At 42.7% G+C, this 27,907-nt stretch overlaps 1 protein-coding gene across 1 annotated transcript; it reads left to right on the top strand.

Moving 5' to 3' along the window:
* The first annotated feature begins 945 nt into the window (after positions 1 to 945).
* On the top strand, positions 946 to 27,357 carry PLEKHO2 (pleckstrin homology domain containing O2). The gene is made up of 6 exons (XM_042476659.1): positions 946 to 1,337; positions 11,475 to 11,627; positions 15,267 to 15,383; positions 17,414 to 17,518; positions 21,101 to 21,199; positions 22,026 to 27,357. The coding sequence occupies exons 1-6, from the start codon at positions 1,329 to 1,331 to the stop codon at positions 23,529 to 23,531; spliced, it is 1,989 nt and encodes a 662-aa protein (XP_042332593.1). The 5' UTR covers positions 946 to 1,328; the 3' UTR covers positions 23,532 to 27,357.
* The last annotated feature ends 550 nt before the right edge of the window (positions 27,358 to 27,907 follow it).

Below are 27,907 nucleotides of genomic sequence, written 5' to 3'. Positions count from 1 at the left end.
CGTTGCCCAAATGTTTCAGAAGTGCGGAGATGGGATAACCGATCTCACATCTGAAGTGTCACAGAAGCGTATCCCGGTCTTCTCCTGTCAACAAATTGTTTGCAGAGCAGTTATTACAGTCCGTTATTACAGAAATGGCTGCTCTGTGAACAATTCGTTGACGGGAGAAGAGTGGGACGCACTTCAGCGACACTTCAGAAGAGCAACCGGCTACCTCAGCTCCGTGCTTCTGAAGCGTTTGGACTTCGATTCCAGCACGGTAAGTATGAAAGAACTAGAAAAGATTCTGAAATGCAAAGAGATACAACTGAGCACAAAAGTGAGAACCATGCAAGCCATCGTATTCCCTATTATCATGTACGAATGCGCGGACTGGACAGTCAAGAAAGAAGATAGGAAGAAGATCAATTCATTTGAGATGCGTTGCTGGAGAAGAGTGCAGAGGATCTCATGGATGGCCAAAAAGACAAACAAGTGGGTCCTAAAACAGATCAAGCCAGAAATCTCTCTGGAAGCCAAGATGACCAAACTGAGGCTGTCGTACTTTGGACACATCATGAGAAGGGAGGACTCACTGGAAAAGACAATAATGCTGGGAAAGGTGGAGGGAAGTAGGAAGAGAGGAAGGCCACATGCCAGATGGATGATGGACTCTATTAAGGAGATGATGATGGAGATGGGGTTTGCAGGACTTAAGCAGAGCAGTGGAGGACAGAGGGTCTTGGAAATGTTTCATCCACAGGGTCACCATGAATCAAGATCAACTCAAGGGCAGTTAAGATCACCATCAGCCCCAAAGATCCTGGTCCCAGGCAGCCTAGTTGCAAAGGACATCCCAGGCAGGCCCCCCTTCCTCTGGGTTTGCTGGAGGCGGGCAGGAACCGCTTCCCTTTCGCAGCCTCTGCATCTCTTTCCTCCTCCTCTTTCTTCTTCTTCTTGCCTGCCTCCAACTAGGACCGGAAACTCTGCTCTTTTTTCTTTTTGCTTTTGCTGCTGCTGTTGCAGAAGAGCCTTTGCTTTGCTCTGAGGTCCTTTCCACCTTGGCAGCCCTGGGTTCAACAGATCATCGGAGTCAAAGGAAAGGGAAAAGAAGCCAGGAGTTCTGTGCGCAAAGTTGGAGGAACTCCCTCCTCTCCATCCTGCCAAGCTCTGGGAGTCTGGGTCAAGGCAGGGATGGGGGAGCCCTAACCCTGGGCAGAAGGAGGCATCTCTGTTGGAGGGCAAGACATCCAGATTTTATTTTTTAAAGAAGAGAGGAGCATCTTGCAACAAGGAGGAAGAAGAAGCACTGCCCAGCTCTTCCCAACTCTCTCTTTTCCTCCCCCATCATGGAAGATGTGAGTAATGTTCAAGCTGCCAAGGGAAAGGGGGGGGGGGGGGCTTTGCACACTTTTAAGAAAGAATTGGGGGGGGGGGGGGGGGGGGAGGCAAAAGTGTGCTTTTTCTCTTTCAGACAGCTTTCAAACCAGGAGTTAAGCTGCTAGTCCTCTTTGCTTTGCTTTTGGGATGCCTTCCAGTTGCCTGGGGATCCCCCCCCCCCCCATGAGCTTTATAGATTTTTGTTTAAAGGCAAGGAATCCCCAGAGATAGTTTTGCCAGTTCTTAACTCTGAAACAGAGCTGACAGCCCCTGGGATCTCTTGTTGGTCTCCCATCCAAGGACTATCCAACCTTGTTTAGCTCCCAAGATCAGGGGAGAATCTGGTGGCTTCAGGAAAAGTTTTGCCTCTCTTTGGGGTCTCTCTTTCACTTTCTCCCTACAAATCCTATGTGAGTTTCTTCCTCTGAAACAGAGCCTACAGCACCTGGGATTTATTGTTGGTCTCCCATCCAAGGACTATCCAGGGCTGACCCAGCTTAGCTACCAAGATCAAGGGGAGATGTAGTGGCTTCAGGGAAAGTTTTGCCCCTCTTTGGGGTCCCTCTGTCACTTTCCTCCTTCTTTTCTGCCACTTGTTTTGCAAATCTTGTGTCAGATCTTCCCTCTGAAACCAAGCCTAGAGCACCTGGGATCTATTGTTGGTCTCCCATCCAAGGATTATCCAGGGCTGACACAGCTTAGCTCCCAAGATCAGGGGAGGATCTGGTGGCTTCAGGGAAAGTTTTGCCCCTCTCTGGGATCTCTCTGTCACTTTCCTCCTTCTTTTCCGCAGCTTGTTTTGCAAATCTTGTGTCAGTGGAGAAGAATTTTAAATCTCTCTCTCTATGAGTTCTGTTTTGGAGGCTGGTGACAGAGGGAAGCCCTATTGGAAGGCAAGGAAGGATGAAGGGAATGTGGGTACATCTTCCCTCCCTCTTTCCTTGTTGAAATTAACCGGAGAGAACTTTCCAACCGGCCTGGAGAGAACGCCTTTAAAGGTTTGTTTTCCTATTGGCATGGGATGGTCTTTGGCCAGAAAACCAAAGTTGCCGCAGCAGGAGGAGGGAGCATAACTTGGCCTGTGGATGGACATTGGGCCTGGTAAATAAGGAGAGGAGAAAAGAAATCTTTTTTCATTTTTTTATTCTGGGGGAATACCTTACCTTCCTTCCTAGGCAATGAGACAATCCAAAGAGTTGCCAGCTTGCTTTTATGGGCCTTGTTGCTGTGCCTTGTATGGCGCAGAAAGAGCAGTGGGCAAACCTATCCCTGGCACAGGCGTTGCCAGCTTCATTCCCAAGTGTCACATGATGTTGGAGACAAGTGGGGGGTATGGTTATTTTTAAAAATGGACAATGGTCAAAAGACAGAGCTGAAAGGCAGTTGTGGCTCATGGTCCTGGGTGAGCCACACAGGAGGAAATACTTTTGCTTGCAAGTGTATGTATATGGGGAGATTGAGAGAAAGTATGCAAGCTGAACTTTGGAGAATGCAAGCTGAACTTTGGTTCTATTTGTCTGCAACAAAGTGGTTCTGCTCAGGAGTTTTTGTCCCTTTCCAGTCCTTGGTACCCAGCTTTTGTCACTGTCTTGTGCACATTCAGGGAGGCATCTCATGCAACCTTTAATGCCCCTTTTTGACAACTCTCACCTGGGAAGCATCCGCACTGCAGAAATAATGCAGTTTGACCTGGCTATAACAGCCATCAGTGCTATGGAATCCTGGGATTGGTAGTTATATGAGCTATTTAGCCTGCTCCATCAGAGAGCTCTGGTGCCTGGCCAAAATATAGCTCCCAGAATTCCATAGCCTTGAGCCATGGCAGTTGAAGCAGTGTCAAACTGCATTATTTCAGCAATGCATATGTAGCCCAGGACCAGCTGTGGCCTTAGACCAGTGGTTCCCAAACTTTCTGTGTGTTTTGAACTTCAGGGCCTAGAAGCCCCAGCTGGCTTGACCAATACTAGGGAATGATGGGAGCTGAAGTCCAAAAAGTTTGGAAGACCAACGACTAGGAACCACTGCCTTAGACTCTACTGCATTTGGTAGATGAACTGGTTCGATCAGGGTCATCCGAAGGCAATCTGCTGCCTGGAAAAGATGGTTTCTCCTTCCATTCCATACACAAAGGCCAGTGCGGTCTTTCTTCAACATTAGTTTTGAAGAGAACATCTCTTGCCAGACCCAGAAACAGTAGATTAGCTTAGAAAGTCCAAGGTAAGCTATGTGAGAGATGGTGGTCTTCCTTTGACATCTTGCTACACCTCTCATTTCTTCCACCAGAGTCATCTGCCTTGCCCTACCTAATGGTAGGGCCAACCCTAGGACTGATCATTTACCATCATAAAAAGTGTCCCCGATTAATCGGTCAGAAAACTGAAAATAAAATATTACATTCATTTTAATAGAACAGCCCCAGGACAGCATGCTGTGTCTTCATAGAAGAAGCATTTGGTGAATGCATCTTCTGACGTTTGTCTGTGATTCATCATCTCAAAACAGAGGAAGAGGGTTATTTTTCCTTCTTACTTTGGAGTGAATGTGTTCTTACTGAAAGCAAATGCATGCAGCTATGAAAGCCGGTTTAGTGCACATGTGACTTGGGAGAACCAGGTTCAAGTTCCCACTGAGCTTAGGTGACTTTAGGCTACTTCTATTCAGCCTGACCTACCTTACAAGGTTTCGGTGAGGGTAAAGTTGGGAGGAAAAGAGCCATGTATGCTACCTTGATCTTACTGGAGGAAAAGCAAGCTATAAATGTAAGTCATAAATGAAACGAATATGGCTACAGGTTGAGTCTCTCTTATCTGAAATGCTTGGAACCTGAAGTGTTTTCAATCTTGGATTTTTTCAGTTTTGGAATGCTTGCATATACATAATGATATAACTTGGAGATGAGATCCAAGTCTAAACATGAAATTCATTTATGTTTCATACACACATAGCCTGAAGGCAATTTTATACGCAATATTTTTAATAATTGTGTGCATGAAACAAAGTTTGTGTACCCTGAACCAACAGAAAGCAAAGTCTCGATGTGTGGACAATTATGGATTTTTGAGTATTTTGGAATCCCAGGTAAGGGATACTCAACTTGTACTTAATTTAAGTTTTTGTAACTAGAAGATACCGCTAATATATCTCTTAATTGTAAGCCTGTAAGCAATTTGTTGTTGTTATGTGCCTTCGAGTTCTTTCTGACTTATGGCAACCCTAAGGCGACTCTATCACAAGGATTGTTCAAGGGAGATATTTTTGCCTTGCTCTGAAGCTGAGAGAGTGTGACTTGCCTAAAGTGGGTTTCCATGGCCATGCAGAGATTCAAACCCTGGTCTCCAGAATCATAATCCTATGCTCAAACTACTATACCATGATGGCTCTCTTTGTAAATGATTACCTATCATTAAATTGTAGGCTAAAAAACTTTGTCAAATATTTCTACTGGAAGTGAACCCCTATTTATCTCCAGGCACCAAGATTAGTGGCTATTTTATAGTCGTGATGCTAAGTCCTGGTTACTATTTGGATGGGAGACCAAGCACCAGCGAATTCCAGGTGCTGGAGGCTATATTTCAGAGGAAGGGACTGGCAACTTGAAGGCACACAAGGAAAGCAAAAGGCATTGAACCTATTAACTGTCTCAGAGACTGACTTTCACTATGCTGATAAGGTGGCAATATAATATTGTAGATGATAAATGGATGAGAATGGATAAATGGATGAGAAAGAGACCTGGTTTCCTAGCCAGACTCTTTGCTTCTTTAGCATATTAAGGATTTGAAGCAGAAAGCTATTTCCCTACAGGCAGTTGGATACTTCTCCTTTCTTTTTTCCCTTTTCCTTAAAATCCCTTTCCAATTTGCATCTGGTAGGGGTGAACTATTCTTCTCCCCTGGTTCCCTGCCTCCCAATAGAGTTTTAAATGGTTCCCTCAGGAGCAGTTGTTGTGGCCTCTCTCTCATTCTCATTGAAAGCATTTTGGAAACACTTGCCTTTTCAAACAGGACTCCTGCTTGCTGCTGCCAGCAAAGTTTGCTTACACCAGTTCTGTCAGGGCACTTTTGTCACTGGCACATTTCTCTCCGCTAATGGGCTCTTTTACCAGCAAAGTTTTCAAAGTGGATTTTCATAGAGGTTTCAGCTTTTCCATCCGCTTGGATAAATAGGAAACAGGGAGTGTTTCTCTTTCCCTGCAGCTTCTTGGGAACTGTCGTTTCTGGAAGGTGGTCTCAGGATTTTGAGCAGTAGACTTACCATTTTATAAGTTCCTAGGAATCTGTGATTGAGGAAAGTACAATGAAGTTGATGTTGCATCAAATCAATTCCATTTATAATGTAGAGCAGTGCTACTCGAAAGTAGCGGTCCCTGAACCATTGCTGGTCCCTGAACCATCAGCTGTTGGTCCGTAAAGAGTTTCCAGAAAAGAATGAGACAATTGTACAATAGGCACAAACTGGAAAATGGACACATTGGAAAACAAACTATCCTCCAATATCAGATAGCCTGAGAAGTACAGAGGTAGACCGCACTGGGCGTCTCATGCAACCTTTAATTGTGCCTTTTGACAAACCTTACCTGGGTTGCATCCGCACTGCAGAAACAATACAGTTTGAACTGGCTTTAACGGCCATTGGTGCTATGGAATGCAGCTTGACACCACTTTAATCGTCATGCCTTAGTGGTAAAACTACTAATTTATAGTTTTGTGAGCTATTTAGCATTCTCTGTCAGATAGCTATGGTGCCACAACAAACTACAAATCCCAGACTTGTAGAATGGAGCCGCGGAGTCAAACTGCATCATTTCTGCAGTGCAGGTCAGGCCTGGAGTGTACTGATGGATGTCTGGGTGATTTGCAATTAATTTGCAAGGATTTCTGTCCCACTATTGTTAGTTGTCTGACAGCAGCAACAACTAAAAACCTTTCCCAGCTTCCCAAATTCTTTAAAAATAATGCTGGGGAGGGGGGGCTGGAATTGGATTTTTGTGCGTTTGTATGTGAAAACACTTGTTGAGTTTGGTTCAGGCCTGAACCATTATTTTACACCTGACTGGCTGTTGGACCTCAGGAGCCAAATAAAGTACAAAGTACCGTGGGCCCTTGGTATCCATTGGAGTTTGGTTCTAGGACCCTCTATAGATACCAAAATCCATGGATGCTCAAGTCCCATTATATACAATAGTGTACTAGAATAGTATCCCTTATATATAATAGCCGAATCAAGGTTTGCTTTGGGAATTTATTTTAAAATATTTTCAAGCCATGGATGGTTGTATCTGTGGAAATAGAGGTCTGACTGTAGATCTTTCTTGCGAGTCTGCCCACCTGGGTAAGATCATCTAGGGTGCATCTACATTGTAGAAAATATGCAATTTGACACCACTTTATAGAATCCTGGAATTTGTGGTTTTACAAGGTTGTTAGCCTTCTCTGCCAAAGAGTATTGGTGCCTCACAAAACTACAAATCCTAGGATTCTGTAGGATGTAGCCATGTCGGTTAAAATAGTGTCAAACTGCACTATTTTTGCAGTGAAGATGCAACCTGACTCAGTATTGAGTTTAAATAGGGGCAAGTGTTTCAAGCATGTGCAAATTATATAATACAAATTAGTTATGCTCTGTAATTATTCATAGTGCCACTGGCCATGCTAAGTAGGGGGATTCAGGGAACTGTAAGCCAAAAAAGTAACTTTTCCAACATCAGAGTATGCATGCATTCTTTCATACATGCAAATTTCAAAGACTCCCTCAACATAATATGCTAGTTTTGATTTTGGCTGCAAGTGGTTGCAGCACATGCAAGCAGGGATGCAGGTTTAGCGCATCAGCACCAAATTTTCTGTCACATGGGATGGCTCAAACTCAACCCATACATTTTGGTTCCAGAATAGGAGAAGGCTAGAAAGCACGTTATCACTTGATCTAAACACGCTGTAGCCAATGTTGTGTCAAAAACAATTGAATTATCCTCCCGTGTCGACTGCATACCTGGTGGCTCGCCAAAGGGCAAGTCTGAATCTTATGTCAGAGCACTGGTTTCAAAGCAGTTGTCGTACTTCCAAGTCCACCGCTGCTTTTGCTGGACCACCCTAGCTGTGGCCCACTGCAAAAGGTGGGCTGGCAGAAAAAAAAGACTCACAGGTTCCAGAAGTTGGCAGTGCTTCGTTTTTCTTGCATCGTAATAAATACAATATTTTTAATACCAGTAGTGTAATGATTAGGGGACAAAGACAGAGAGGTTGGAAGCAGTTAAAGTGGAATAATAGTGCTATAACAGTGCGGTGTTATACAGAGTAGCTAAAGAATTACAGGAACTGAGTCTAGGGTGGCACCAGAGCTCTCTACAGGTCCTAAGATGAACCTATCAAAGGACTTTCTCAGCAAATTTGTCCAGACAGGATTTGCCTTTGCTTCCTCTGAGGCTGAGAGAGTGTGACTTGCCCCATCTCACCAATAACACTACCGTTAAGATAAGAATGTGAAAACCTCTATATTTCTCAAAGTTGCAACAAAAGTGCCTTGATCAGAAGGCAGACCATGTCTATATTTGTACAAGACTTGATGGTTACAGGAAGCGGTGACACTTAGCAAGACACAACTTCCTGGCACCTTAAGAAAGCAGATTTTTGATATAAATACTGTATATCTAACCTGATTTAGGAACTCCTCAACATCATCCACAGAAAACTTTTGAACTGAAGGAAATTTAAATAATGAATGCTTTCAGCTACCTCCAAATATGAATAAAGATAGGACTTGACAAAGCAGCCTACCAAAGATTCCAGAAAGAAATAATGTGCAGTTCTGTATTACTTTTGCTACTACCATTGAAATTCACACTTACGTTAAGCTGTATAGACATTAAACAGCTTCAGATAACAGCATTCCTGATAGCTTGTAAGGTTGATCATTATTTTTTACTCTTGGCCCATACTTATACAATGCAACCCTATAAGTCTGCTGAAGCTCAGAGTTGAAAAGAACTTACACCAAGGTAAATGTGTGTAGGACTGCAGCCTTAACTACCAAGAATACAAACAAACTAAAGGGTTGCAAATAAAGTTTGCAAGATGAAACTAACAAGGGAACCAATTGTGTGGAAGCAGGATTCTGTTGATAAATCCCTTTCCGGGATTATGTGACTATGTGTACAAGCAAAAGCTATGCTCATGGACTTTATGACTAAATTCCCACCTTTGTGTGTATGACTGTGTGCATGGCCCCCATTGATGGGTAGGTATGCTTGAGGCTTGCATGATGTCTTTTGCAATTGCAAAACTACATACAATACTTCTTTGGTCAGGAAACAAGAGTCAATTTCAGGTGGTTCTCTGGTTACATATTGTTATTTTAAAAAAAAGACTTTCAGTTTCTGTTCTGGAAGGAAAAAAAAGTCTGTCTGAGCATCAAACTGAGCATCAGAGACCTCCTTTACTGCCTTTAGCAGCAGTTTTCAAACCTTCTGTCTTTCGGTAATAGGTAGTAAGTAGCTCATCCCATTACCAAACAATGCATTGCAGGGTCTGGAGATCATCCATCTATCCAACATCCAAATATGAGGGCCTTCTCCTATCCCATCAAATGTAGCTTCAAAAGCTCAGTTCCTCTCTCCCATTTAATCCTCTGCCTTCTCAATCAGTAAAGCACTGGCTTTATGACTATGCAAAGAGGAAAAGAAATCCTCCTTGAAGACCACGGGGATGCTATACAGAAAGACTGAAAAGTGTGTGATCACATCTCACCCTCCCATTATTATGTAGAGCCCATGGTTTATGGTTTAGGGAGGCGCTTAGCAAAGTTTCCATCCAGGTGTTTTGAAGTTTAGTTTCCAGAAGGCCCCATCAGCTTGGCCAATGGTCAATGATTCTGGGAGCAGGATCCAAAATACATGGCGGACTAAAGTTTGATCATCTCTGTCCTTGAGTATTCATGGGAGTCTAGGTCCAGGTCTTTGGCCCCTTGAATACACCCAGCACTCCCTTAGGAAGGCAGATAGCAATGTCAAGAAAGCTTGTTTTCCATCTCCAATCATCAGTGAGAAACCATAGAAGAAGGTCATTGTTAGAGCCCTTTGCTTCTGGCTCAGTCCCTGGAAACTCCAGTTCAGAGGAATAGAAAGCAGATGACACGAAAGACCTTTCTCTGCCTGAAACCATGGATTGCATACCTTCCAAAATTTCACAGATGAAAACCAGGACACATGTGGTTGAGCCACATCAGACTGTGGTCAGAAGGGTATGGTTGGCAAAAATGGAGCAAAAGTAATTACAGTGGGCCCTTGTTATCCATTGGGATTTGGTTCCAGAACCTCCCAGGCGTACCAAAATCCATGGATGCTCAAGTATTTCTCAGGTATAATATGCCTGTCAGCGTACATGTGTCTATGTATGTATGAATGTAGGTGTATTTATGCTGTGTGAGGTTCTCACTCTCTCTCTCTCTCTGGGTGCATCTACACTGTAGAAATAATGCACTTTGACACCATTTTAACTGCCATGGCTCCATGCTACAGAATCCTGGTTTTTTTAGGTTTGTGGGGCGCTAGAACTCTTTGGCAGAGAAGGCTAAAGACCTTGTAAAACAACCAGCGTTTAAAGTGATGTCAAACTGCATTATTTCTACAGTGTGGATGCACCCTCTGTCATGGTTTGCTCTTTTTGCAGGTTTTTCTTCAATGCCATGCAAACCATATCTCCATAATGTTCTAATGTTTTCGTCTGTCTCATGAAGAGGCTTGCATCTGAACTCCTAAGAATGTGCGCCGTAAAGTTTATAGGAACTCCTCCTTTCAGTGCTAGATATTGCGAGAGACTTTCAATTAAAAAGAGAGAGGAAGAGAGAGAGATTGACTTGGCCTGGAAAATAGAAGTCTTTCGTTCTTAGAAGGCCTGAAGAAATCGCTGCCTAACATGAGGGTGTATTCCTGTAAATATATACTGGGGGATGGCTTGTGCAGCTGTATGATTCTCTTAGGAATCGCTGAGGTGGAGACGCAACTGAGGCCTCAGTCTCAGAGACCTTTTTTTAAATAGAGCAAAACATTTACAAACATGGCTAGAGCAAAACAGCAAGAAGGAGGAAGGTTAGCTTCTCCCTATACTCTGTTTAAAAAGACCCAACACTATGGAGATCTTAAAAACCTGCACTTAGTTAGGTCGTTCTGGGAGGTAGTTTCTAAAATGGGAGACCCTTCGCCTTATGGCAGCCCCGTAACTTTCATAGGGTTTTCTTAGGCAAGGGATACTCAGAAGTGATTTGCCATTGCCTTCCTCTGAAATATAGCCTTATAGCACCCTGGCATTCCTTGGTGGTCTCACATCCAAGTACTAATCAGGGCAAAGTCTTCTTAGCTTCTAAGATCAGATGGGATCTGGTGTCCTCTTGCTGTCTATGAGGGGCTGATTCCCTGCTCCCCGTGTTTTGCAAGAACTGGACAGATGGTTGTAGATAGCTGGGTCCTTGCATCAGACCATGAGCTTCCTGGTTCCTCATCCCTCCAATCCCATGATGGAGCGATCATTGCCAACATGACGTTCTAGAAGCTCTCTTTAATGTGTTGCATCTATACTGTAGGGATGTAACCACTGCCAACCACTGAAATGGGATGTATGAGGGAAATGGGGCAGGGTGAGAAATGAACCAAGAACTACTATCTTATGTTCTCACCGAACACGTGAAAGGGTAAGGAGAGCATGCCCATGGATACCTTCTCCCCTGCCCATGGACCAATTGACCAAGTCTGTCAATACTGGCCATAGAATTCAGAGACATAGAATATGCAAAGGGATCAACCTAGCTAACAATCCTCCATCCTGTGCTGCATTTATGCTTAAATGATAATACAGTAATTAATTCTCAGTTTGTAGGATACATACCAGCTTCCTCCTTCTAGTGCTGCATTTCTTCCTTTTTTGGCAATGAGTAAGTGGCCACTACTTACTCAATGTGTAAGTGACTATTTTTTTCAACCCACTCCATGCAATGATTTGAATAGTCCTACAGTAGACAGAGAAATAGCATATATTTACATCATCGATTGCATGACAGTCTCAGAATGTGAGTTTCTAATTGCTGACTTTCCTTTTTTCTCCCCCTTCTTGCTTCTTCTTTAGGGTGTGAAGGAGGAGAGTGCAGAGAAACCAAAATGTCCCGCCAAGGCAGACAAAGCTGGCTGGATCAAGAAGAGCAGTGGTGGTCTTCTGAGTCTTTGGAAAGAGCGCTATATCCAGCTATGCAAATCCCAGCTCTTGATTTATGAAAATGAGGTAAGAATAGTAAAGCACAATTCTTTTGGAGAGGACTCAGTGGCTGTTCGGTGCTGCTAGGTGCTACTGGATTGTTCCAGAGTTTCAAGAATTGCAATGCAATGCAATGCAATGCAATGCAATAAAATAGTTACTTTCATGGACTACCAGCCAGTATGGTCAGTGGCCTGAAAAGTAACTTTTGAAAACTTCTGGGCTTTGCCACAGTGATATGTCTTTCATGCATCTCTATCTCTGTTGACACTGCCTTTTGAGATAAATGCTAAAGTCAAGCTTGGGTCAAACCTTTCTTCAGTTTTGAGACTGCAGTTCTTAATTCAGACTAACAGTCCTCTTTTCCTGCTGCATTTATTCAAGACAGGTGAGTGCGATAACTGTATTTCCAAGTGACATTTATCGATCTGCATCCTTTGGGGCCTGGCAATAAGCCTTGGGGCCCATGGATTTTCTAATTTAGCTCCTTCTATGAGATAAGCTGCCTGGGGCTTTCCAGCAAAGGGGCGGAAAAAAGGTGGGATATAAATTCCATAACAAAATAAGCTGCTTTGTGACACATTCCAGAGGGTTAGTAGCTGTATCACTGTGTTGCAAAGTCTCAATGGCACCTTTAAGACTGCGATGATATTTTTAGATGGGTTAGAGAGGTGTGCTTTTGATCGTGGTTTTATGATTCAGGGCAGACTCCACCACTGGAAGATAATTCTGCTACCTATGGGGAGCTCTATAGTGGATTACAACAGGAGCTAATACTCTCTGCCTGCCTTTAACTCTCTTACATTTTGCACCAGCTAAAATGTAAATTCCTGCTTTGCTTGTATGTGGACTGTTGTTTCTTTGTACTTCTGGTGCTATTCTGCCAAAGAAACGTTTTGAGTTTTGCCTAAGGCTAGGGTTGCCAGGTGAAATAAGGGTTCCAGGACCTTTCATAGTTGGTTGTTGTTGTTGTTGTTGTCATTGACCATCAACCAAGCTGATCTTTTGATAGTAAAATGTGTGTGTGTGTGTGTGTGTGTGTGTTTGGCGCTGAGCAATCTTTTGGGAAGGCCTCAACCTATATCCATTTCTGGCACATAATGCGCGCTTTCCCGAGACCCTTCCAAAAAGCCACTCCACCCATATGTTTAAACTGTGGAAGCTTGAGAAAGCATCCTCTCCTCCCAACTCTCCCCATCAGCCTTTAGTTTTTAAAAGCTGACAAAGGCATGTGTGGGCTTGCAAGCTAATAAAAATAAAGTAGAGGCTAGCGAACGTGTCTGCAAGGTTGTTGTAAATGCCAAAAGTTGCTGTAGTATTAATTTAAGGAAGCATACATCTCTTTCTCCATCAGCATCGCCATTCCCAGGGGGCTATTAAAACAGGCAAAACAATTAGGAAATGTCAGGTCAAAAGAGAGATCTATTTGAATTAGAAGAACAATGCAATAAAGCCCTGAAAGCAACAAGATTAGAAACCAGCTCAAACAAGGTTTGGAAAATGTTTCAAAGGTCTTCAGCCACCAAAAATTCAAGAGTGTTCAAGGGAGCTTCTTGAGAGTGTAGTGGAGCTGGACATCACAGAAATTATGTGCTTAGCCATTTTTGATGACCAGGGACAATGATATAATCTGGCCAGAAGTTGTAGAAATGAAATCCCTAGATTCAAAATGTGTCCAGAAGCACAATTTTCTTTCATTCTAAGTGTGTGTCTTCTACACTCGGCTGTGGTTTAGTGGATTTCAAGGTTCTAGTACGTTAAGTAAACAACATTAAGTAAACATTGAGTAAACAAAAAGTAAACAAACCAAAGTGGATCTAAGATGTCTGAAGTCTACCAACTCTTGTTTTAAAGGTAGTAGTAGCCCTTTGATTAGTTCTCACGAATAGACCAGAAACCAATGTGAAGCCGACCAGGAACCACTCACTTGAGGACTGGTATGATGCATGGTTTTTAGCTCATCCCAGCTACTAATTTAGCAGCTGTGCTTTCAACTAGCTGGAACTTTTGAGTAGCAAACTGTCGACAGCAAACTGCAGTAGACCAGAGGATGGATAACAGTGGTTTAGTGATTAAGATTAAATATGGCATTCATAATGACAGTCAGTAATTACTTGGATACTTGGAAAGGATCTGGTGAAGAAATATGAAAAATGCAACAAACAAACCGCTGTTAGAATGGCCAGAAGCCTGCTTCCCTCTTAGGACAAACTGCCAAGGCAACGGCCCAGCTGCTTGGTGTCCTTCAAATCTTTTGGTCTGTCATGAAGAGTTTCCTTTGTTCCTTTGTATCTCTTTAGGGACATGGAGGATATTCTACAGTTTGTCCTCTACGTCCCTTAAAAACACATATCTCCAAATTTCATTGGGAGTGAAAGAGGCTTAGATGGTCCTCCAAGGTTGTCTCTGAGTGCAATTTTCCAGATAGCATTGGATTGCATCTTCCATCATTTCTGTGCAGCATTGCCAATGGTGGAGAGTGCAGAAAACAGCACTTTCTGTACATAACAACAACAACAACAACAACCAGTACCATCCCCGCAGGAATGTTTTTGTAACTAGCACTTGGATATGCATGCAATTTTGCTCTACTTTCACTGTCCCCCACAGAAAAGAATAGTAGGGAATAGACCCAGGTCCTGAGCACACACATATGTACGCATGTGTGCACATGCACTTTTCTTTCTCTCTCAAATCTGTGTCTGAGAGTACAGGTTTGAAACACCTACATATGTATGAATATTGTTGTATAGGTTGAATCTCCCTTATCTGGAATTCCAAAATCCGAAATATTCCAAAATGTGTATAAGGTATATAGGAAATATAAAATGAATGTCATGTTTAGACCTGGGTCCCATCTCCAAGATAATTTATTATGCACATGCAAATATTCCCAAATCCAAAAAGCTTTGAAATCCAAAATACTTCTGATCTCAAGCATTTTAGATAAGGACCTTCTCCTTTCTGCATGTGCTTAAGTTGGTCTATCCCAGCCTTTTCTCTAAAAACCTTGCTTTTGTCCCCAGTATTGTGGGTTTTCTGCCTCCCTGTGGAATTGGTAGCATATTTCCAGTCCAGAAGCATTTGCTGCTGACTTAAATGTGAGACATTTTCCCTGGAGGCACCTTCTATTTATTAAATCAAATGCTGGAATAAAATCCAAAAAGGCCACCTATAATCCACAAAGTAACATTCATAAAGGTCTCAGTCCTAATGTGACTCAAGGTTGTCCATCCATTGGGGACCTCTGGATGGATGAAGGTTTCACTTTCATGGCGTTTGCATTTTATTAAGCAGAAGCTCTGCCTATTTCTACTAGTTTTCATATATATTTGTTAAAATCCTGCATGAGTATTCATATTTTCATGGGCATTTTTGTAGTTTTCATAAATATATGCATCTCTTGCACATGTTTTCTTTGAATGTAGGTCTGGGCAGTGCATGGTTCCCCAGGTGTTTTGGATGATAAGAACTCAAATAATCCCTTGCTTATCAGTTCAGCAAGTGCAAATTAAATTAATGAAACAAATTTCTCATCCCTAGTTAATGGGACTGGGCCGAGGTGGGATCTGAACCTGGGTCACACTTTTCCAGGTTCAACAGCTTTCCATGTCCTATATTAGAAAACTCAGTTGTGTATTATTCTTCCATCTTTCCCACTTTCAGGAGGAACAGAAATGTGTTGAGACAGTGGAGCTGGAAAGATACGACAGATGCCAAGACTTGCGGGCGCTTCTGAAAAGGAAACATCGGTTCATTTTAATTCGGGCTCCGGGTTACAAGGTAGGTTGTTCTTTTCTTTGTGTGTCTTAATATATAACAGCCTGCTTGCCTATTGTATAAAACAAACTTTCCTCCTATCCAATCCCAAAACAATTATTAATCCCAAATAGAGTCCAAATAATATGCGAAGAGATCTTGTAGCACCTTTGAGACTAACTGAAAGAAAGAAATTGCCAGTGTGAGCTTTCGTAGACTTCAGTCTACTTCCTCAGATGCATTAGAGTCCAAACAATACAGGAGATTATGAAGTACCTGATTCATATCTCTATCATGTACTGATCTTACAGCTTCATAACTATAAAACCAAAAACTTAGTTATACCACCAAAAAAAGTAAAATTATTCAACGTCTTAGTAGAATCATAATATCAGCTTTTTAATTGCAAAGTGAAACTGACTCACAGAGACTGCTGTTTATTTTTCTACTGATTTTCAGTTGTGAATTGTTTGTAACCTTAAAACTATGGTCAGCTTTATGTGTTCCTTGCTCCCTCTTGGTATCTGAACTGGACGCTTTTCCTCCTCCTGTCTATTCAGACTACAGAAAGGAAGCCCCTCTGGATTACGTAACCACATTTGACTCCGGCAGCCAAGAACAAATAATCTAATAATGAAAAATGATAATTGAAGTAATTGGTTATATAACCTTCCAAGTACCTGGGCCAACAGGGAACGACAAGCATGAAGAAAGAAACCTAGACGTTCAGTGAGATGGGTTCTTATCTGGAGAGGGGAAAAGCTGCTGTCGCTCATGGGAACGGAAACCAGAGTGGGAATGCAACAAGGGGCTTCTTTCTCCCCCTTCTTTGAATGAAATGTGTGTGACTCTCCCCCTTCTCTGGTTTCATTCTGTTAAGTTTCCAGCCAATGACCATTCATGGAAAAAGGCAGCTGATCTGTTGCAGCACTCGTCTGGGTGTACATTTGAGTTAACTGCCTGTTCAGCATGGGTGCTATTGGACTGCATTATGCCTTTCTTTTCTTTTCTTTTCTTTCTGGGAGTATAGGGCTTGTTTATATGGATGACTCAGACTCAGCTGCCCAGAAACTCACTTGGGAGGAGCACATTGTTCATCCAGAAAGCCGTCCCTCTCTCCGTTGCTGGCTTTAACTGTTGCCCGGAGCTGAACAGACTTAGGATGCTGCTTTATACTTGGTCAGATCACTACTCCACCTAGCTCAGCTGTCTCCCTCACCCATCTACCATGGTTAAATGGTCAGGGATGGTGGGGTTGTCATCTGAAAACTCTACAGGACGTCATGATGGGGGAGAAGTTCTATATGGATGCAGGACGAAGGAAACTGCCTTATGGCTATTCTGGTCACTGGTCCATGTAGCTCAGTGTTGTCAAGCTTAAGTCTGGGCTAGGGACATTGACTGGGTGGCCGACCAAATACTCTTTGATTGCACCTCTTGTTAGTCTTAGCCAGTGGTGAAAGATCATGTGGGATGAAGTCCAACAACATCTGGAGGGTACCATGTTTTCCAGCCCCTACCTACGCTGTCTAGTCGTTTCTCCTTAGGGCTTCGGACTGGGAAAGACTCCCATGGGGTTGAACCTAGAACTTTTTGTAGGCAAACTATGGGATCTATTGGAGTTTGAATCGCACTCTTCCCACCTTTTCCTGTTTCTCCATACACTGGTCTGTCTTGCTGTACAACTCATGTTTTGGTCACAATCCATGACTCACGTTGCAGCATCCTCTGCTCTTGTTGAACATTGCAAGGGAAGAAACAAGACAATAGCATGCATGAAATAAGACAAGTTAGAAGATGGTTTCTCCTTTCCTCATGCAATAAATTCCAGAGTGAATGGGTGAGTTGGTTTTTTCATCCCTTTGTTCTCACCGAAGCCAAACACCCATGAGGAACCCCCTTTCAAGCCACCTGAGAAAGAAGAATCAATATTCAAAAAAGTTGTTCCTTCAGGCCGCTAGAGCTGGGTGCCGATTTATTTATTGAAGAAGGAAAAAAATCAGAAATCTGAATTGCAATGCTTGGCTAAAATCCCTCTCTCTCCTTCTTTTCAGGTGCAGGATATTAAATTTCAGGCATCCAATGGGGAAGAAAAGGAGTCTTGGATGAAAGCCCTCAATGAAGGCATCAACCGAGGCAAAAACAGAATATTTGATGAGGTAGAGTGCAGAGTCAAATTTGTTAGGAAGTATTAGTTTATTCTTTCAACCGGTTGCCTTCTCCAACCTGTTGCCCTTCTGGATGTCATGGACAACAACTCTGCTAGTTGAGGGCAATGGGAGTTGTAGTCTAAAACATCTGGAGGGGAAGCACTTTGGAGATGTCTGATATCTAACTATGACTTGCCTTAAGATGAATAACTTCACATGGTAACTTCCTCCACTGCTGATCCAGCCCTTAAGACCACAGGGGAAGCTGGAGCAAGATTTGAAAGGCTCTAGGACCCAGTAAGAGTAAGGCAATGTGGTATTACCAAAGCTGTAATAATGGAATGTGTTCTAGACAGCTGCTACAGATTTGGGAAGCAGAGGAAAAGCTGCCAGATGGATCCGGCCCAAGATAGATAGATAGATAGATAGATAGATAGATAGATATTCTCTAGGATTTCAGAATGAAAACTGGAGAGGGCTCCTGTACCTTGAATGGTTGCAAAGTTAAGGGGATTTCAACACAGAAATGCCATGCCAGGGAGAATGGGCCATTAAAGTATTTGGCAGGTCAAGTGGTGAGGCCCAGCAAGCCTCTTGAGATTGGATGAATCCAGTTCCATTCTCTGCAAAATGGTCTCCTGTCATTCTCCTTATCAATGAACTTCTCCCTACAATGGCTGCTTCTACAGGTTGAGTCTAACTTATCTGAAATTCCAAAATGCAAAATATTCCAAAATCCGAAGTTGTCCACATGAGCAGCTGAGATAGCGACTCCTTTGCTTTCTTATGCTTCAAAGTACACAAGCTTTTCTCATGCACAAAATTATTGAAAATATTGTGTATACAATTACCTTCATGCTATGTGTATAAAGTGCACATGAAACATAAATGAATTTCATATTTAGACTTAGGTTCCATCTCCAAGATATCTCATCTGAGGAAGTAGACCAAGTTTATGAAAGCTTAAGCTTCTTTTGCAAAGGTGGTCTCAAAGGTGCTACAAGCCCCCTTTGCATACTGATATTCTAGACTAACATGGCTATGTCTCTGAATGATATCTCATTGTGTATATGCAAGTATTCCAAAATCTGAACACTCCAAAACCCAAAACACTTCTAGTCCCAAGCATTTCGGATAAGGGAGACTCAACCTGGAGTATGAACCAGTGAAATTTAAATGTGGCAGGATCAGTGGCAGCAGAAATAAAGGAGTTTGGCACCACTTTAACTACCACGGCTCAGTGCAATGGAATTCAGATATTTGTAGTTTTGTAAGATATTTATCCTTCCTTGTCAGACAGCTCTGGTGTCCCATCAAACTTCAAATCCCAGCAATCCATGGAAATCAAACTGGTGTCAAACTGCTTTATTTTTGCAGCGGGGCAGCAGCCAGTATCATATTTAACTCTGGGTTTCAGGGTGTCGAGAGGAAAGGATTTATTTTGGCCAGAGAAGAGAAATGTTTCTCCATAGGCTTGTATCAAAATATTTTTTAAAAAACATATTTTGGCAGTGGAATGTAAACTCTGAGTGAACTTTTAGTCTGGTTCTCGTTCTCCTTCCTCTCTCCCCATCTCTCGACTCCAACCAAAAAAGAGATGTGTATGAGAGCAGAGTGGATCTGTACCGTTCAGCTTAGAAGGAAAGCGTTTCATAACACTAACCCAAGCTGGGCCTCTCTCTCTCTTTCCCAACAACAGATGCAAGAGGAGGAATAGGGTGGAGTATTTCCTCCATCTAGGAGGGCTGAATTGTCACAGAGCATCTGATTTTGAGGGTCAAATTTTGGAGAGTCGGGTTATTGAGTGGGCTATTCTTGCCCCTCGAACCAAACCTTTCCGTGGGGTGAATTGTACAACGGGGCCAGCTAGAAACAGCAGACTTTAAATGCAGTTGCCCTACAAAGCCAAGTAGGAGTTTGGAGCAAGGCTGTATCCAAACTGCAGCGCTATTGTTGCACAGGAATGAGAAAACAGAGCCACGATGTCATGTTGGTCAATGCTTGCCGTTTTTGCTGTGACTGTGGACTCAATGCCGGGGTGCGGGTAGCTGCGAGTGCCCTGAATTTGGCACATTTTGAAGTCTGGAGATACTGTTTTTCACTGGTGGGTGGACTTGGGTTTCCTAATGAACTCCGTCTGCCTTTTACTGACGGCATCCCAAAGCGGTTGTCTCCTGGGTGAATAGATGTACAATGCTTGTAATGCTGAAAACTTGGATCTTTTCAGAAAACTAATGTGCGAAAAGCAACTCCGCAAGGCCCTGGGAAGAGACCCGCAGGCCAAGTTTTCCATTAGTGAAAATCTTTGCAAGATTCTATGGTTACACATATTTATACCAGAAGATGATTGGACCCATGGTTACATATTATGCTGTCTCTGTTTTCAGGGTGAAAGTGGTGCTTGTTGAGTTACTTTCAAAAATACATTACTGTTATCATTTCAAGCCTCCCCACAAAGTAGTTAGTTGCCATTGTAGCTAACTTTAACCCCCATGCACCAGCCCTGGTGGCGCATTGGTTAAATGCCTGTACTGCAGCCATTCACTCAAAACCACAAGGTTGCGAGTTCAAGACCAGCAAAAGGGCCCAAGCTCAACTCAGGCTTGCATCCTTCCGAGGTCGCTAAAATGAGTACCCAGACTGTTGGGGCAAATTAGCTTACTTGCTGTTCACCGGTATGATCTTTGGAATAGCGGTATATAAATTAAAAAAAACAAAAAAAAAATACTTCACAAAACTACAAATCCCAGGATTCAGTCATACAGAGCCATGAGAGCTGAAGTGGTGCCAAAGTGTTATAACTGTGTTACTGCAATATTGCCTATGTTACAGTGGCTGGAGCACAAAAAAGTGACACACTCTCAGCCGCAAAGGAAGGCAAGGGCAAGTCCTCTCTGAACAAATCTTACCAAGAAAACTCATTGATAGGTTTGGTTGCCTTAGGGTCACCATAAGTCAGAAAGGACTTGAAGGAATGCAACACCCATAGAGAATTAGAGCCTTATCGCATTACAAATGAACCCAGTAGGCACACGGTTTCCACATGATGTCCACTTTTATTCTCTTCCAGGAGTAAAAACATGGGAGAGGACTGTAAAAATATCATAAAAGTGTCCCTTTCACCAAGCTGGAAAAATCCGTTTTAGAAAAGGGATGCTTTTACCATCTCCCACGCTTTTACAACTGAAAGAGAGCAAAAGTGCTTCGATGTCGTGCAGAGACAGAAAAAGAAATGTGCTTCTCTCCATTTGCCTACCAGGTTTGTTTATAATGCAATAAAGTTCTTAGTTCAGTATGGATTGTAGCATAAAACATGACTCTGGGGAGCTAAAATGCCCTATCCTAGTGCATAGGGATTAAAAAAAGTTTTCCATGGCTGAAGAAGGATTTGAACCCTGGTCTTCTAGAGTTAGTCCAACACTCAACCTACGCTGGCTTTCCTTACAGCTGTTCAACTGGCTGTGTCTCATATAAACCATAAGTCCTCCATCCTCTGGAGGGTTTTACAGGTTTAGGAGGCTGATCTTCCTTAGTCTTGTTTTCAGCGATTCACGATCCAAGAAAGTGATGTCTGTCTTTTTCTGCTTGAAGGTAAAGGTTGATGAAAGTCTCTCCCTGGAACATGTAACTCGAAGGAGAGCCAAACTAGCTCATGCTCGCCGTCCACCAACCAGAAGCCATCTGAAAGAGGTAATAATCAGAGCCATAAAAACCCTGAACCCTGCTTTTTTTTTACATTTGTTCATCTGAATTCTGCCACATGCATACATGCTAAGAGCAAATTCCACATATATATAGGTTATGGTTTTGTTTGATTCTGCCATTTATAGGCTGGGAGTGGTATTAAAAACCAAGCTGTATGAAATAGGTAGTATTAATAACAAATCAGTTACCCTGAAAGTAAATTGTCAGGCTATCTTTCTCTGTCAGAAACCCAACAAAATACAATGGTCAGTGCAGACTCATGGAAAACCTGTAGAGTCTGAATTCAACAGTCGCAAGGCGGCTACTGAAAAGACCTTGTCCTGCAACCCAAGAAATGTTGCTGCCTAAAGCAGAGTAAAAAGTGGCATAAAGTACAAGCATAACAAATTAAATATGTAGTTAAGAATTTGCCTCCTTATATAGCACCAAACAATCTGCTTCTTGATGCATCTGCATCATTCTGCTATATGATAGATCTGGCCCAGGAAGTAACTACATGGTGAATCTCCAAGGCCTTTTTTCAATGACCTTAAAAGTCTGATAGATTCATATTAGAGGAGGAAGTCCTTAATATAACTTTGGTGTGAGTAGGTCCTGTTCATGACATCCATCCATCACTGAAAATGGGCAGATAGATGGTGGAAATGTCTGTGGTGGTGAGTCTGCCAGATAGTCAGGGGGAAATTGTGGAATTATGGATAGGCCTGGTTTATGTTCAGATAACTGTAGTAAATATATGTTTGGTTCTTTCAAAGCTGGGTGGCTTGAAGGACTGATGCCAAGATCTCTGTGTTGCTTTCTTGCTGTCCAGGTTGCCAGTGCAATGTCAGATGGAATACTGAGACTTGACCTCGATGTACCAGATAGTGGCCCTCCAAATATCACTTTGGTGACAGGGGAAGCTGATGGGATTTCTCTTCCGAAGGAGACACTGAAGCCCCCTATGCCCCCTACAAAGTCGCCTAAGCTCCCTTCAAAGAATCCAAATGCTGATTCTACCCCAGAAGATCTGGAGCTCAAGAAACCCCCGATGCCTCCAGCTAAGCCTCTGAAGGAGGCAGGAGCAGCCAATGAAAATACAAACTCAGTGGAAGAGGAGGAGAAGGAGGAGGAAGATGTTGCTGTTGCAGCTGAAGATGTTGATGACTCTCAAGGTAGACCTAAGAAACCACCAGTGCCTCCAGCTAAGCCCCATAAGGAAATAGCTGCACCAAATGAAAATATAAATTCTACGGAGGAGGAAGAGGAGGTGGAAGATGTTGCAGTTACAGGAGAAGATGCTGAAGAGTCCAAAGCTGGATTCAAGAAACCTCCAGTGCCTCCAGCTAAGCCTCTTAAGCAAGTAGTAGCACTTACTGAAAATTTGGACTCTGTAGAGGAGAAGGAAGAAGAGAGAGAGGAAGAGGAGAAATGTGTTGCTGTTACAGGTGAGGATGTTGAAGAATCTGGAGTTGCTCCAAGTGGAGAAAGCTTAATGGAGACTGACACAAATGCTCCCACAGCTCCAGCTCTTCCCTTGAAGGTCTTGTCTGATAAGATGAAGGTCACATGGGACAGTCCAGCTTCTGAGCAGCAAGGTGTTGACTGTGAAAATCCATTAACATCCAGCAGCAAAGAGGACCTCCCAGAAATAGGAAAGGATGTGGTTCAACCTCCGACGCCACCTCCTAAGATTCTATTAGGAGGGATTCAAGACAGCATGAAATCTAGATGCAGTAGTTCAGAGGCAGATGCGTCCAAAGGTGACCATCAAGGTGGAGGCTTGAAACCACCAGTGAATGGTTTTGATGATGAGGGAATGACAGAGTCTATTTTTCACAATGGAGAGGAGCATCTCTCTTTGCAAAAGCCACAACAGCCTTCAGCAGAACCTGGAGCAAATGAGAAATGTCTGGGCCTGCCTTCTAATGATCAAGCACATTTGTCGGAGGCGGTGAGAAGTTCTCAGATTACTAAGCCTCGTTGTGCCTCCCTAGAAAACCTGTTGTCAGGATCAAGCAAGGTATCCTTGCAGGTGCTGGATCCTCAGTGTGGAGCTGCCCTCCATGTGGCCCATATGGAAAAGAAAGTAGCATGTGAAAAGGAAAGAACAGAAAAGCTTCTGCAGAAGGTTCTCCAGAGGGGACTTGAGCAGGCCCAGGAGGGCAATGGACCTCCGCTAAATGCAGAGACGTTGCTCAACGAAGCAGCCGCACAGCTCCAGCAAGCCACGCAGGTCCTGCAAGAGATCAGAGATTTAGGAGAACTGAAAAAGGAACCTGCCAAGAAAGGAGGGCCAAAGGATCTAGTAACTTTGTATAGGAGAAGTGCTCCCTGAGATGCTTCTTCTTCTGTATCACTTAGTTGAAATGTTGACACAAAACACCCTTTCTGCTATCCTGCTAGGCCAGTGTTTTCAAGAGCAGGGGCTATTGTCTTGCTGTGTCCTCCCAGCAGAACAGAAAATGTTGCTTAATGTTTCAGTGCCTCTTTTATGATTTTGAGCTGTAGTCTGGAGGGGGGAAAACCAACTCACCAAGGTAGAAGTTCCAGGAATGATTTTCTGGAGAGCAAGTTGCAGTAGGAGCAAGGGAGTTTCTGTCTCTCCTTGTCCTTCCTCCCTCAAAGATCCTTTGGAGGAATATGCAAGCAGAAACTGATCATGGTCAGCTAGGAGTGACCAGCTATTACAGCCATGAAGGGTGAAAAGGCACTGCTCCAAGTATCCATTTGTCCTGACCCATAGATTCTATCATGTGGTGACCACCCATGCTCAAAAATGTTCAGACACTTGGCTGTTGTTGGGAGGTTACTTAAAGCTAGAATGAGTTTTTGAAAGAGATGGGTGGGGGAGACCTCAGACATTTGAGGCCACATGTTTATGTTCTAGCTATCCAGCTCTTTCCCACCGGGAGCACATTGATCTTGTGCATGTGGTGGAAACAGGGTGGTGAATGGCTTGATGATGAATTGCTTTATAATGTTCTTCCTTTCTTCCTCTGTTTTAAAAAAGAGGAGGAAGGGGAGCTGGAATATTTAAGATTTTAATCCGGATTCTAAGTGCCTTGGGGGCTGTATGTCACCCACTTATGTTCCAATCTGCCTATAAATTGGTCCGATAAGAATCCTGTTAAATAAAACTACATATTTTTACAACTACCTGGAATTGGGCCAGTGTGGTGTAGTGGTTTGAGTGTTGGACTTGGACTCGGGGAGACCAGGGTTCAAATCCTGCTCAGCCATGGAAACCCCTGGGTGACCTTGAGCAAGTCACACTCTCTCGGCCTCAGAGGAAGGCAAAGGCAAACCTCCTCTGAACAAATCTTGCCAAGAAAGCCCAGCGACAGGGTCGCCTTAGGGTTGCCATAATCTAGAAACAGCTTGAAGGCACACAACAACTGGAAAATAGCAACCCTCCCAGCCATCTGGGTCAAGTTAAGTTCCACCAACAGCCAACCAGGCAGCCACCCACAAATGACTAATGAGGGCAAGGCCTACTATTTGGCAGAATGAGACATTGCCTCAGGCAGCAGAAGCTGAAGGACAGGGAATTGGCTGTAAGGTGTTGCAGCTGTGTTTGCTGTGCAGATGACTGAAGCAAAGGACACGGCTTCAGCATCAACATGTGTATGTAACACAGTACGCCATCTTGGCTTTCACTGAAGTCAGCAAAATGTCTTGTGCCAAAGCTACGGCTAACACAGGCACATTGGGGCTGTGGATTTTGTTCCAAAACTGGTTTAGATGAGTATCCTGGAGGAGCTGTGGTCCCAGGCTTTTCTCTCAGGCACGAGGAGTGATGAATGGGGTGCCAGGATGGTGGCATAACTGCTTAAGCTGTGCCATTCATAGGGTGCAGGCATGGCAGAGGTATGGGCTGAGAAAATGCTGCTTTTCTGGAGACCGGCTCCCCAAATTCTCACAACAGCATGCCTAATGTTCCTGCTGGCTGCTGTTCCAGAAGTTGTGCGAAAAGTAACTTTTTTGTGCTCAGTAGAGTGTAGACTTTTGACAACATGTCCTTTATGTGTGCATCTTAAAAGAACCAGATGGACCAGATAAAGCACCATATAGAAAAAAATTTATTATCATTTTGCATCCCTTTAAATGCTGCTTTTATGTGAATCAGTTTCCATATCCAGCTATGTGCCACTCTGTGATGCATCTTTATGGGGAGTTGAACTATTTACAGTTCCCATTCTCAGTCTGGTGATAGTTTTCTCTATTGGCGAGAAACAGAGCTAGAATATGGAAGAGCTTAGAAAGTTACTTTTGGAAGAAATTGGTCAGTATATTACCGAAGTGCCCCAATAATTCATTGCTGTTGCAAGCTGTTTATAGTAACTCATTATGTTACTCTAAAAATATATATATCTTAGGACTGATAAGAGAATAATGTAAAACTTGAAAAATTCACACAGTACCTTGAGGTCTAAAATGTAACTTTAGAAGTAACTAAACAAAAATGCACAAGAATATAACATTCCTGCTTGCCACATTACTGTTGAATTAATTTTGTAACACCCTGATTATTCCACCACACTTGACCCTCAGTAAATCATTACAGATAACTGTATTATCTTACAATCCATTACTTCCTAGCTGTGAAGGAATTGGGCTGTACTTGAAGGGGCAGCTTTTTATTTTTACTCCTTGCCCATATGTCCATAACAACCTCTTTTGAAATGAACGATTTGCACTTTTCTTGAACCTTGGCCACACAGTGAACATCAGGCATCCTTAGCTAGCATAGCCTCCAACTGTCCCAATTTCACAGGGATGGTCCCACTTAAACCCCTGTGCCCCACTTATTTAGCTGCTTTTAAAATGCCCAGCTTTCCTCCTTTGTCCGCAGCTTTCTACAAACTAAATTCAAAGTACAAAAGTAGTTGACACTCAGTTAACTCTTCCTCATTAATATATTTTGCCATCTTGACCACGCTCTGATGTTGCTTGGACATGTGTGTACCAGTTTTCATCTGTGAAAGGTTGGAAGGCATGGGATACTTCAAGGGACCCATCTGGGTCTATTGGCACACATCTGTGTCTTTTAGATCCCACTTTTGAAAATGTACAGTATATCTTCTGTAGGATACAGCATTTAATTTTCCACATTAATAGAGAGAAATGCTAAATCAGAGAAATGCTAAATCTCACTACTGCTGGGACACCACCAATATAAGAAGGCATTTTGTCAAACCTGGATCTAACCCTTCCTGGCCTGAATAATTTTAAATACATCCCAAACAAGAAATACTTTCCCCAGATAACAAACTATCTTAGTTACTCTCAGGGTGGCTGTGGACATAGGTATGTTCTCTCTTTTTAAAAGTGCTCAGCCTTGTGGAATTCAAACTATTCCGATCATCAGATTACTGCATCCGAGTTCTAGTTCTCCAAATGCAGGGTTAAACTGGATCGAAGCCAGGCTCAGTTCTAGGATACAATTATTTTGCACTAGCAACTTGGCTTTTAACATTAGGGCACTTAGTATTAGTTCAGAGCCGTTTAACCCACGACCTTTTTAGATGTTTCCTCCAAGGTGGTTTATGTTTACGTCTAAAAATGTAGGATTGTGAATATAACAAAGATGTGTTTGCAAAAAGGGCTGGTTCACACATACTTGCTCATTTGCTGAAGACCGAAGTATTGTGTGGTGGTCTTCATGTGTGGTTGGGCTGTCATAAATCCTAAAACCACTGGGAATTTCAAATCTCTTTTGATGTAATTGTTTTTTGACAGTTCACACAACTGCCACTCAAGTATTGAAACACCAAGTGATGTTCAACCAAAATCATACAGTTACATACACAAAGTGAGCAGCCAGTATTAATTTCAGCTCTTTTTGCAAATATATAATTATATTTTGCTGTCATGTCATGTTTGAACTGGACCTTATTTATCTAGTTCAGCACTGAAGGAGATACCTCTTGGTATCATCTGAAGCATCACTCTATATGCTGGGTGTTTTGTTTTATTAATTTTGAAGAATGGCCTGACATTTTCTCAAAGCTTCTTCTGTACAAACCTTAACAAGAAAGTCACTGTTGAATCTCCTTTGTGCTTCGTCTTCTTGCCACAAACTAAAGCAAAACACTGTGCAACCTGTACTAACTTAAAATGTTTTTCACACTGTCTTGTAAATAAAAATAATTTAAAGCCTCTTTTAGTGATGGCAGATGGATCATTATTTTATTGCAAATGACTCTCCCAAAAGGTTTGTTTGGAAAGTTATGGCATACTTGTAACCCACTGAGATAGTGAGCATGCATACTGCAAACTGCTGATACCCAGCCTTTAAAATAATGATAAACTTTTAAAAAATGTTTCTATTTTAACAAGATTTTCTGGTTGTCTTGGTTCTTTTATTTGTTTTTGGACTATGTTTGCAGGTATCCATATTCCACTAAAGTGTTCTGGCTATCTGTTCTATCCCACAGGCTTATCCCGCAATCCTAGATCTTGCAATGGGTAAATCCAAGTATCAAAAGGTCTCTTTGCTGGCTTCACTTCATAGAATCATAGCCCCATAGAGTTGGAAGGGGCTTCATAGGCCATCATATCCAACCACCCAGTCAACGCTAGAGCATCATCAGCTGGTAGCTGTCCAGCCTCTTTTTATAGACATATCTCTTCCAACTCTATGATTCTATCCAGAGAAAGAAACCCCACCACTTCTCTACAAAATTGGTTCCTTTAGTTCAATCAGTATCT

Source organism: Sceloporus undulatus, chromosome 6, assembly GCF_019175285.1.
Source record: "Sceloporus undulatus isolate JIND9_A2432 ecotype Alabama chromosome 6, SceUnd_v1.1, whole genome shotgun sequence".
Classification (NCBI taxonomy): domain Eukaryota; kingdom Metazoa; phylum Chordata; class Lepidosauria; order Squamata; family Phrynosomatidae; genus Sceloporus; species Sceloporus undulatus.
This window is presented reverse-complemented; position numbering and strand designations above follow the sequence as displayed.

Coding starts and splice junctions, on each gene's coding strand:
- PLEKHO2 (XM_042476659.1), top strand. Junction 15,384..17,413: donor TTCGGGCTCCGGGTTACAAG/GTAGGTTGTTCT, acceptor CCTTCTTTTCAG/GTGCAGGATATTAAATTTCA. Junction 21,200..22,025: donor CCAGAAGCCATCTGAAAGAG/GTAATAATCAGA, acceptor CTTGCTGTCCAG/GTTGCCAGTGCAATGTCAGA.